Below are 12,545 nucleotides of genomic sequence, written 5' to 3'. Positions count from 1 at the left end.
CATCCAGTACTAAGCCCTATACGGTGAGAAATTCACACATCAGGGTATGGGGGTCAGTTCCTTACCCTGTGCCGATTGTGGTTTCCCAGGAAGACCTGGTATCCAAAAATCACATGGCTTGGGTGGAGCTGCAGATGCCCAGAGTGCCTTACGCGGGAATCCCGGGCCCCTTCGGTCAGCAGTCCAACGTTCTAACCCCTGGCCTACCACGACACACATACATACAAACATATATATATATATATATATATATATATATATATATATATATAAATTTCTTCGAAATAAAGCGCTCTTCGGCGACGCACAAATATGTATAAAAACACAGATGTAGATTTTTAAAACTTGACTTGATTAAAAAAACAGATTCTGATGACGACGGTCGTGCCGTCGAAACGTCAAAACTACATATGTGAGTGTCCTTTCTTTGTGTTTTAAAAATCTACATATGTGCTTATGAATGTATACATCTATACTCATTTATATAGAAACAGATATAAGGAAAAGGGATAGGAACACACATAAAGGACGAACACAGGAGAGGTGGGGAAGGCGGAATCAAGCAGATCACGAATGTAAAAATATTTCCTAGACCGGAAATATTTTTACATTCGTCGTGATCTACTTGATTCCGCCTTCCCCACCTCTCCTGTCTATCCCTTTTCCTTATATCTGTTTCTATATAAATGAGTATTTGTTCGCCAATGTGGTAATTTTTGAACATAATTGCTAAATAATTGTTCGCCAAGTTGCGGTCCATTTATATGCCATTCTTGTGGGGCAGGGGATGGGTGAGAGAAGTGGGAGGTGAGGGGGAAAGAGAAGGGTTTGTGATCGCCGTTGATGGAGAGGAGGAGAGGCAACAGGAAAGGCAATTAGTGGGGTTCAGAGTGGAGGGGGGTTGAAGGGGTAGTTAGGTCTTTCCGTGAAGGAAAGGGATGCTTCCAGGATTGGGGAGAGGTGTTCAAACAAAATATCGTTGACCTGATGACCCTTTTGTTCAAATTGTTTTTCTGATTTCCAGCTCCTCCCACTTGTCCATCATCCTTCCTTTGTCTATTTGGTGGATCAGTTCCGGGTTGAAATCGCTCCCATAATTTTCTTCCCACAAATGCTTGGCGAAGTAAGATTGCTTGAAGTCACTGTTTCCAAAACAGTTTTTAAGTTCCTCCACCCGTGTTTTTAATGATCTCACCGTTTGGCCTATGTATACAGCACTACAGTCCTTACAAATTAACTTATAAATGCCGCTTATAGTTTGATTTTCCACTTTGCCTTTCATAGTACTCATGAATGACTTTAGGTTGTTCACATTGTAAAAAGCTATCCGAAACAATTCCCTAGGGAAGAGGACTTCAATGAAATCAATCCATAATAAGGGAGTCTATACCATTTTTAATCTTGTACATGCATATTGACTGGTTTAAATAAAAGATGTTTTGTTTTAAAAGAACGTTTTCTGTGCAATATTTTTTCCATTAAATCTTCCATGTAACTATTTTTCACTGCAATATCTTTCATCACCTTTAGCTGTGGAACAAAATTACTTTTAGAGATAGCAGCAGTCTATTTAGCGGGAAATGGAAAGTGGTTAGCTTCTGAGACATTACAGGGCGGAAGTAGAAGGGGATGATGTGGTCTGTGGCGGCACTTCATCTTTCTGACTGAACTCCAACCCACTGAAACCATCCGACAGTCGCCTACATATCCCAACCTACCCCCTTGCTCATTTCCTATTCGTTCATTACCTCTTCCCCCTCACTCGCCGCACATCCTGTCCGCTTTCCCCCGAGAACGGTATTCTGAAGATGACGGCCGTACGGCGGAATATTAACTAAATATGTGAGTGGAGTGTCCATATATATATATATATATATATATATATATATATATTTATATATATATATATATATATATATATATATAGATAGAGAGAGAGAGATGATTTCGTTGACGTAACACAGAAGTGCCGAATAATAAATTGGACAGCAACAAACAAACAATATAGAAACACATAAAAAGAACACTCACACGTTATTTCTTGATGATTTCGACGGAATTCTCCTCCGTCTTCATCGGAAGATATAGAAGAAATGAAAAGAAATAACGTGTGAGTGTCCTATTTTATATATATATATATATATATATATAATATTATATCGATTACACGGAAAAACACGGGCAGTAAAATATTTGGACGGCACAATAAAACATAAATAAAATACTAACACTTAATTAAATAAATAAAACAAGTTACAGTGTGTGTCCTTTTAATTGTCACTATTTTATTTGTGTTCTATTGTGCCGTCCAAATATTATTCTGCTCGAGTGAGTATTTCCGTATAATTGATATGTGTATGTGTGTGTGTGTGTGTATATATATATATATATATATATATATATATATATATATATATATATATATATATATATATATATATATATATATATATATATACATATATATACTCATTTATATAGAAACAGATATAAGGAAAAGGGATAGGAACATACACAAAGGTCGAACACAGGGTTAGGTGGGGAAGGCGGAATCAAGCAGATCACGAATGTAAAAATATTTCCTAGACTGGGATTTGAACTCCGGATCTTTCCACTTGCCGGACGCAGGCTCTTAACCACTTGGCTTAAGAGCCTCCGCCCGGCAAGTGGAAAGATCCGGAGTTCAAATCCCGGTCTAGGAAATATTTTTACATTCGTGATCTGCTTGATTCCGCCTTCCCCACCTCCCCTGTGTTCGTCCTTTGGGTGTGTTCCTATCCCTTTTACTTATATCTCTTTCTATATAAATGAGTATTTGTTCGCCGTTTGGCGGGATTTCATGTTTGAATGTGTATTTGGCCAATGCGACTCATCTCCTTCTTCGGACTATGCGTGCCATGAAACGCACTGTTCCTATTCTCTATGATGTTGCATGATTACTTACTGGTGTGTCTTGTCTATTTCTCCCCTGGGTGAAACAGCTCCCTAACGCCATCTCTTGGCCAAAGAATCGGGGAAATTGGTGACGCATGAAGACCAACAGATTTTAGTGTTAATTACGTTTACTCGATAACTTAAGTGTTTAGATCATCCACCCGGCAAGTGGAAAGATCCGGTTTTCGAGTCCCGGTCAAGGAAATATTTTTACGCTCGTGATCTGTTCGATTCCGCCTCCCCAACCTCTCCTGTGTTAGTCCTTTATATGTGTTCCTGTCCCTTTTTCTTCATATCTATTTCCATGTGAATATATGTAAAAGCCATAAACACAGTAATCAACCCGAAGGTCGGTTTGGAAGGTGATGGTAGAGTTCACCCAGTACTAAGCCCGTCGGCGTGTGAGATTCACACGTCAGGGTAGGGGGTCAGTTCCTTTCCTTCTGCCGTTTATGGTTTCCCAGGAAGACCTGGTACCCGAAAAATCACATAGCTTGGGTGGAGCTGCAGGTGCTCAGAGTGCCTTGCCCGGGAATCGAACCCGGGACCCTCCGGTCGGTGTGTGTGTGTGTGTATATATATATATATATATATATATATATATATATATATATATATATATATATATATATTTAAACAAACACACACACAAATGTGGGTCGTGGTAGTCCAGCGGGTGGAGCGTTGGACTGGAGGGGCCCGGGTTCGATTCCCGAGCAAGGAATTTTACGCTTTAATAAACGCTAAATTTTCCCTAAGCGTAGAAAAAGTTAACAAACCTAAGAGACAAATTTATTTATTCAATAAAGCTGACTATGATAGCTTAAATTGTGTGTTAAACTGTTCCTTTCTTAGGTTTGACGAATTAATCAAAACCAGGAGTGTCGAGGATACCTGGAATAATTTTCTTGCGATAACACGTTCAGCAATACAGAGATTCATACCTAGGTATATATAAGAGAGAATAAGGAATCCCGTTGGTACAACTCAAAAAGTTCGGAAATCCTTAAGACGGCAAAGGGCGTGTCATGCCATGCGTTCCTCCCCTGATGAAATCAACGAAACCTTGCAGAATTACAAAGCATCTAGGTCCACTGCGAAGAAGGCCTCCCGGAAGGCGCTAGCGTAATTCAAAAGGAAAAAATTAGGTGAACATTAAAATGATAACCAAAAGATGTTTTGGTCCTGCGGTATAAGGGGTATATATATATTTATTTAAAAACCATAAACACAGTAATCAACCCGAAGATAGATATATATATATATATATATATATATATATATATATATAGATATATATATATATATATATATATATATATATATATATATATATATATATATTAATATGTAGTGTGTCGCGGTAGTCCAGGGGGTGGAGCGTTGGACTGCTGACCGGAGGGTCCCGGGTTCGATTCCCCGGCAAGGCACTCTGGGCACCTGCAGTCCCACCCAGTCTGTTTGATTTTTCGGGTACCAGATCTTCCTGAAATAACCATACCCGGCACAGGGATAGGAACTGGCCCCCCTACCCTGATGTGTGAATCTCACACGCCGTCGGGCTTAGTACTGGGTGAACTCTACCATCACCGACCAAACCGACCTTCGGGTTGATTGCTTAGTGTGTATGGTTTATGTATAATATCGTAAAACATGCTAAATATTATGTTCCAGCTTGTCTCCAGTAATTATTCATGGTTCCACTGCAGAGAAGGCACACTGGAATATTCCTTTCAATTGAAGCAAGGGAAAATAATAAAACTCAAATAAACAGGTGAATCATCGGTGGAATGCTATCGAATATTCGGAGGATTCTATCTCTGCAATCCCACTTTATAATATAGCCAGTGTCCATTCCCTCGCTAAAAATATAACAACGACATAACATCAGTTGTTCCTACTTCAACACTGACGGTTCGAAATTAATACTTGACAAGTGTATTCATTTGAATCTTGCAACGTATTTGAAACGAACTGTGAAAAGAGACCACCTGCTCAAATGCGTGTACCCTATGATTTGATATACCTGTATGTATGGTTCACCCATTTTCAAAGGCCTATGAACTCTGCCCGTGGTTCTCTATTTTGACCTTGTCTCTCCCTCTCCTCAGGGCTGGTGACCAATCACATGCTGACCAGGATGTCGTACCGGAAGGTGGCGCTGCTGGGTGGTTCCTTGTTCACGACCGGCATCCTGCTGACCACGTTCGCGCGCACCATGGCGCACGCCCTCGCCACCTACAGCGTCCTGGCCGGTGCGGGGCAGAGAACGGTGGTGCCTGGGTTAGAGGCTATAGCGCGCAGATATCGCACAGGCTCAGAGTCTGAGGGTGGCGGCGACAAAGATCATTCGTTCGCCCCCCCCCTTCCACACACCCCCTTCCCTCGTGTCTCGCTCTTTGCAACCAGGGCCTAATAACCATTGGCGCACATCTTTATATATATATATATATATATATATATATATATTATATATATATATATATATATATATATATATATATATATATATATATATATATATATATATATATATATATATATATATATATGTGCAGAGAAAAAGCACAGAAAGTGGATTCCTTGTACGGCATCTCCCTTTCCGATAAAGAATCATGACCAAGTAACCGTAGTCAGTGGAGGTATACAGTCAGGGTTCAGTTGTCGGCCTGTCAATGTCAACGACTGATGAGTCCGAGGCGAAAACACCGTCAGTGGGCCTCTTCTCTGAATCCAAAAAAGACCACTGAGAACCGTAGAAGTCAGGGCTAATACTGACCCCTTTGCGATATAATTGAACTAAAAATTCATTTGATGGAAAGTCGGTTACGTGAAAAATTGGCCCGACGCATAATACATTGTTTTTTTCTTTCCTCGGGAAATCCCAAATTACGTGGTCGATATGTAAAAGCGTAACTCTGAAATACTGCTATAGTGACAAACATTAATTTATATGATTTGATCATTATTGCGATTAAATTTATACGCAATATAATTTGATCACTACTGCTATACAATTTAATATACAATGTACGTAGTTTGGGCATTTTAAAGTTAATTCTCAAACAATTAATCAGAGAGTATGGAATGTCGCGGTCGCAGTTAACAGAAAATATTATGCACTAAAAAAGTTAACTTTTAAAAGAATACTATATTCCGGGGCTATCGAGTTTTGCGGCAGCAGTCTGCAATGTGCGAAGCGTCTTCCCAGCTGTCGGAGTAAGTCATAACCAGGTTTGTAGTGGTGGTAGTTTTGAGGGGAGGCGACCGGCAGCTAAGGTCATTTGCGCCATTAGTGATGGACAGGAAAGGGTGAAGGGTGGAGAGAAACCCGGCGTCGGTATTAGCCTAATTACTCCCAACGAAAGGCACAAAGGGGTCACACAGTTTAACGTCCCATCCGACGGACGGCGTACTCACCCAAAAAGAGCTCTCGAGAATGCATCTCAAGTAGGTATCGGGATACCACGGAAAAATATCTACCGCCTCCACGAATCGATCCCGGGCCCTCTCGTTGGGAAAACAGTACGTTAGCCACTGCACCACCCCAATCCCCCATCACGTTTTTAAATGATATAATAGCTAGAGAAAGAATGTGACGGTTAAATTGTCAGTTCTTTTCGAAGGGAATGAATTGAAATTTCAATGCTGAGTAAAATATGATTCCTGTAGAAATGCTTAGTCGCAGAAATATCCCGACGATATTGAAGAAGTGTTGAAATATTGTAATTAGAATATATATATGTATATTAGCTCTCTAAAGCCATGCAAAACTACGATATGCCCAATAGGTTACCAAAAGATTAGAACAATACAATAGCCCGAAAAATACCGTTATGGTCCAAATACCTCCAATTAAATAGTTGAATGGGAGAATTTGGGTTTTGGATCATATTAAGAGGATAAACCTCTTTTAACTCTAAAATCATATTGAAATCTAATTTATTTCTGTCAACTTAATCTTGGTCCCCAAGGTCTTATCTAAATCATTGTTTCATTTATCAAAATGTCAAATCCTCATGCCTATTTGTCCAAAAAGGGTTGCAGTTGAATCAAAATGGAGACTTTTTCGCAGTGATTTGAATCCGGTGTAGTTTCATTATTTCCATATAATATGAATTTACATAATCAAGCGGAAAAAACACTTAAATTCCGATGATTAACATTCCGAAATGTATAAATTAATGAATCGCCTGGAGTGTTGATCGATCGAGTTTTGTTGACTCAGTTTCGGACGTCGAATTGTCTAGTCGATCACGTGAGATGCTGAGAACGCTCGAATGTGTTGCATACTCCCATTGGGAGGCTCATCTCGGTTGAATCAATCGCCACGCCCATCAAAATGAAAACGCTTAGACGATGCTCACTTCAATTAACGGGAACATTATTCATTTTCCTCAAATTCGTGGAATTTAATCGACATTCACGCTAAACATGCCAATAGTCATGTCCCACTCATGCTCGATGATTGAAGGAGTAGCGCACATCTAAATGCCACCATTGATATTGCATGTACAGCATACGAGGGTAGGCTGAAAACTATTACACACATGCTTGTAGACAACAACCAAAATGACCTTCAGAAGCACTCTTGTTTTCATATGGAAGTATCCATCCCACATTTCCCCTCAACACGCATGCGCAGGTTTGAGGCCGTTAACATTTGTTCAGTGTATTTTGAGAAGCGGAAGTATGGAGGCGTGTTCCAGTACTATGTCGACGCGAGATAAACAGCGTGCTGTTATCGAATATTTACATTCACCTCATCGTCCGAGGTGTAATGATTACCCTTGTGTTGCCTCTTGAGTGGAGGAAAAAAAATAAAAATCCCAAGGGGGAATAAGGAGGGTGTGGAATCGGTTCAAATTTCAGGTTTTACAGGGCCTCTCCAGTTGCGCGCGAGGTGTGTGGACGAGCGTTGTCATTTGTCAAGATTATTGGCGCCAGGCTGCCTTTAACACGACAAACTACTTCCGCGGATATTCCAATATGGTTTACGGTACGCTTTTGAGTGATTCGCCGCTCATTCTGAATTATATCTTTGACGGGTTTGCGATGATTATCGTCTGTGGAAGTGATCGGACGTCCGCTGCGTGTTTCATCAATGATTATTCCAGGCTCGCAACCACGAAATTTTACTGCCCATCGAATTACAGTAGACTTATTAACAGCATCGTAACCATAAACAGCCTTTAAACGACAATGAATCTCAGTAGGAGTCACTTTTTCAGCAGTTACAATTCGATGACAGCACCCTATTTAACTCGCGTTGGCATAGCACCAGAACACGTCCCCATACGTCCGCTTCTCAAAATACACTGGACGAATATAACGACCTCAAACCTCCGCATGCGTGTTGAGGGGAATGTTACTTCCACATGCCACAAGGAGTGCTTTCATTTTCATGTCATGCTTTCTTGTCATTTTTTGTGGTCTACAAGTATATGTGCATTAGTTTTCATCCTACTCTCGTATTATCTGTTTACAATCCATTTGTTTCAGCTTCTATTATTGCTCAAATTCATGAACAGCACGTTATTTCCCCAGAGAATAAAACTGGAATTTATTTTCAACGTCAATTTCCTCAGTTCTTACAGTATATATATATATATATATATATATATATATATATATATATATATATATATATATACTGTATATACATATATACTGTATATATATATATATATATATATATATATATATATATACATATATATACCTGTGTGTGCGTGTATATATATATATATATATATATATATATATATATGCACTTATCATTGATAACAGACGTAAATAATTTGACAGCAATTGCGAAAGTACTTGAATCAATGAATCTTTTTACGAAGCATCTAAAACTGTAATTAATCAATTCGTGAAGGAGAACTATTCTTGGGTAGAGATGGGGAGTTTTGAGTGGATGCAGTCTGACAGTCTCCAGATTAAAATACTAATAATGATCTCTGGCCCTCTGTAATCGCTTACAAAAGGCGATTAGAACTGCTTCCCTCTTTCTTTTCACAATATTATCGGTGATAGTCAGAGGAGAATATGAGTGTACATGTGTGTTGTTCTTTCACGATTTTGAAATATAGAATAATTAATGATAGCGAAGTTTTCGTTTCCACACTCGACAAAGCTCTTCCTGCATTTTCATGTGATGCTCGCGATAGGAATAACCCATTCGATGCAGAGCCCATCCACCTTCCGCCCGACTTGTCGCACCTCCCCGTCGCGTTGCCTTGGCAATGGAGCCAACCATCGGCTGTCCACGGCGTTCGAATGATCTACGCTCCCCTAAATATTTCACGTGATCCGTGATCCTAGACAGAACTCCGGAACCAATCAAATACCGCATCTACTGTCTGCATTTAAAAATTACTCAAAGTCAAATGACTGTTTTTTCCAAAGAGGGGAGACAAAATTCAAAATGACCGTAGGCTTTTATGCAATGAAACGCGACCTTTTTTGTCGCGATTGGTGGAGGCCAACAGTCACGCCGCCACTTGCATCGAAGCTGCTAAAATAACAATTGCGCGCACCCTTGCGCTGCAGCCCCAGCGTCACCTACCGTCGAGTGGATGACTATCAGCAAAACGAAATTGCGAATTAGTCCGAATCACCTATCAATATCCCCTTATTCACTTAATTTGTTCCACCTGGGTAACTCCTTGAATGATTAAAATTGTGGCAAACAAAGCTAAAGGCATGTGCCTGACTTGCGAAATAACACGAAAGCCGACTTAGCCAGATAGTAATTTAGACAGTTTTCCAAATATTGTCAATGTTTTCCATCAATTGACAGTCCTTATTTCAATTAAATATTGAGTGTGCTCTCAACGGGTCACTGGCTCACCCATATGCTGACAGAATAATTATAAGGGAGTCTATACGACCTCACTATAACTGATATCGCAGTTTTGCTAAGTGGCCGATCAGAGTGGTTCGCCACAACTGACGGACCATCGGTGATATGTTATTGGTCATCCCCTCCACCGTGACCGTGGATAACAGCAGGGTTTGCCGTTTCCTCCACAGGCATCGGCTTCGGCCTCATCGCCCCGTCCTCCTTCCTAGCCTTCAACTCCTATTTCCTGAAGAAGCGCGGCTTCGCCATGGGGATCTGCCAGGCGTGGATCGGCCTGGGATTCATGGCCAGCCCGCCCATTATCCAGTACCTCATCGAGGAGTACTCATTCTCAGGTGAGAGCATCGGTGTAGTCCGTGGATTTTCACTTCCTCGCACTGCGTTTTCCACCATGCTTCTTTTGCTCTATCTGCCACCCGTCACATTTTATTATTAAACTCTTAGTAATTCATTTTGCCTTACTCTGTGTTTAAATTCTTTCATTTCCTATATTTTCTTTTGCGGCTTTCGATAACCCTTTCTTGATAAGAATGATCTGGTATTTTCCCGGCGAATAATGTTTTCCAAGATTATTCGGGTCTCCCACCGGGCCCACGTTCGTAGGTTTGCCGACGTTTCGATGGCCGAGTCGTCCATCGTCTTCAGGGCATGTCGTTACTCAGGTATTTGGCCGCCTTATATAGTTTGGTCAGGAGGTCAGGTCACGTCTGATTAACCCATTTTGAGGAACATCAAGGAAAACAAGAGGCGGAAAACGTCCGACCAATCAGACGTGACCTGACCTCCTGACCAAACTATATAAGGCGGCCAAATACCTGAGTAACGACATGCCTTGAAGACGATGGACGATTCGGCCATCGAAACGTCGGCAAACCTACGAACGTGGACCCGGTGGGAGACCCGAATAATCTTGGAAAACCTTTCTTGATACTTTCCCATTTATCTTCGATAGTACTCAGGTCTTTACCTGAGTACTTTCAGATCCATGAATTTCTCTACAGCCTGTTGGTACTCCTTCCTTTTCAATCCATGTAATGCCTCTACATTCCATTTCCTACACCGCCGCCCATGCCTTATCTTTTGAAACGAACGCTACACTTCATTACAAACTAAATTATGGTCATAGCGCGCATCCACTACCGGAAAGCTATGTGAAATGATCACACTGTTCCCAAAACTGTGCGTAACCAGAATATATAATCTAACTGATACCTTTCTGAGTCTCTTGGCATTTTCCATGTTTACCTACGCCTTTTTTGGTGGCTTAACCAAGTGTTGGTGATAACTGACCCCTGTCTCCTGCAGAAATTCATTGCTCTCTTCCCGCGGTCATTCCTCGTGCCTAAACCGTAGTCCCCCACCTCATCACCATCTCCTCCTTCGCCTATTGTCGCATTCCAATCCCCCATCACTATCAATAAACTTGATCTACCTGCCCAAGTAGATGAAGGATTCCACTTGCTCCTAGTTACACTCATCGAATTGTGATATCTGCATTCATCTTCTCTCTTCCACACACAATAATTTTAGTTTTCTTCTTGTTGATGTTCATATTATATACCCCCAGTACTTGGTCCATACCACTTGGAGTTGCTTGGAGTATTACATGGGATGGAAGAAGCTCGACCGACATCAAGCGAAGAATAGCCCAAGCAAAGAAAGAGTTCATTGAGAAGAGGCAACTTCTAGGTTCAAAGAACATAAGATTGCAGACAAGGAAGCAGTTCGTCAAAACGTTCGAGTGGAGCATGGCACTCTACTGATCGGAGACTTGGAATAGTGGAAAATTAGACCAACGAAGAATGCTTAGAAGCATTTGAAACATGGTGCTGGAGGATAATGCTGAAGATTAAATGGACAGACAAAGTGAGGAACGATGAAGTAATATAGTAGAGCAGAAGAGGAAAGGACCATATGGAGAATTCTACGGCAAAGAAGAACTAGATGGATTGGGCATACCTTGAGGCACAATGGATTAGTTAGAAACATAATAGTTGGAAAAGTTGAAGAAAAGATACCGCGAGGAAGGCCAAGAGACAAGTACATTGGGCAAATTAAGAAGGACGTAAAACAGGGAACCTATCACAGGCTTGGGGAATTAGCACTAAATACAGATGAAGGGCTGTAGAGGGCTGCAGTAAACCAATCCTAGGATTGAAATACAGATGATGATATGTAAATGGAACGGGAATTCCAGCTTAAGTGCTAATATAGTTGGCCTAACAAATTATAACCCTCAGAAATGAAAGAGTGGAATACGAGTCAAAGTTCATGCAGGAATATCTGCAGGAATTTTAATTGTACCTAAAGTTAGTCGATTGTTTCCGCTAACCGGAAGAAAAATATTGATCAGGAATTGATACACCGTAGGAAGAATCGGCTTTGAAATCATTCGATCGCCGCGTTCACTTGGTAAGTGCGAGGCCATGGACGGTGTTTCATTGGACAACATCCATCCATTGTTCTGGATGCCCGTAAAGTCCTCACCAATGGCTGTGTGCTCACAGAAAACTAATTTTAAATGTGTCTTGGGTGCGGGACGCTGGAGTACACACACCAGAATGCTGGCTGCTCACTCGAGGACCGTATTTATAATCTCCCATGAATAGAACATTGATGAAAATTTCAGTTTTCTATGATTTAGGCACTTTGCGGCAAGACAATATGGGTAGATTGGAGGCTTTGAAAATGTAGGCGTGGAAGAAGAATTAATTTAAATATGACAAAGGAATAAAAATCATCT

General features: G+C 40.8%; 1 protein-coding gene across 1 annotated transcript in view; it reads left to right on the top strand.

Moving 5' to 3' along the window:
• Positions 1-12,545, top strand: part of LOC139697922 (monocarboxylate transporter 5-like) — a 176,642-nt gene that overhangs the window by 144,320 nt on the left and 19,777 nt on the right. The window contains exons 4-5 of the mRNA XM_071596782.1: positions 5,046-5,189; positions 9,973-10,137. Of these exons, the coding sequence (XP_071452883.1) occupies positions 5,046-5,189; positions 9,973-10,137 (309 nt within the window). The remainder of the gene's footprint in view (positions 1-5,045; positions 5,190-9,972; positions 10,138-12,545) is intronic.

Source organism: Hetaerina americana, unplaced genomic scaffold (assembly GCF_022747635.1).
Source record: "Hetaerina americana unplaced genomic scaffold, ioHetAmer1.1.p SCAF_8, whole genome shotgun sequence".
Lineage (NCBI taxonomy): Eukaryota > Metazoa > Arthropoda > Insecta > Odonata > Calopterygidae > Hetaerina > Hetaerina americana.
Note: the sequence above shows the minus strand (reverse complement) of the source record. Positions and strands in the feature narration are given on the sequence as shown.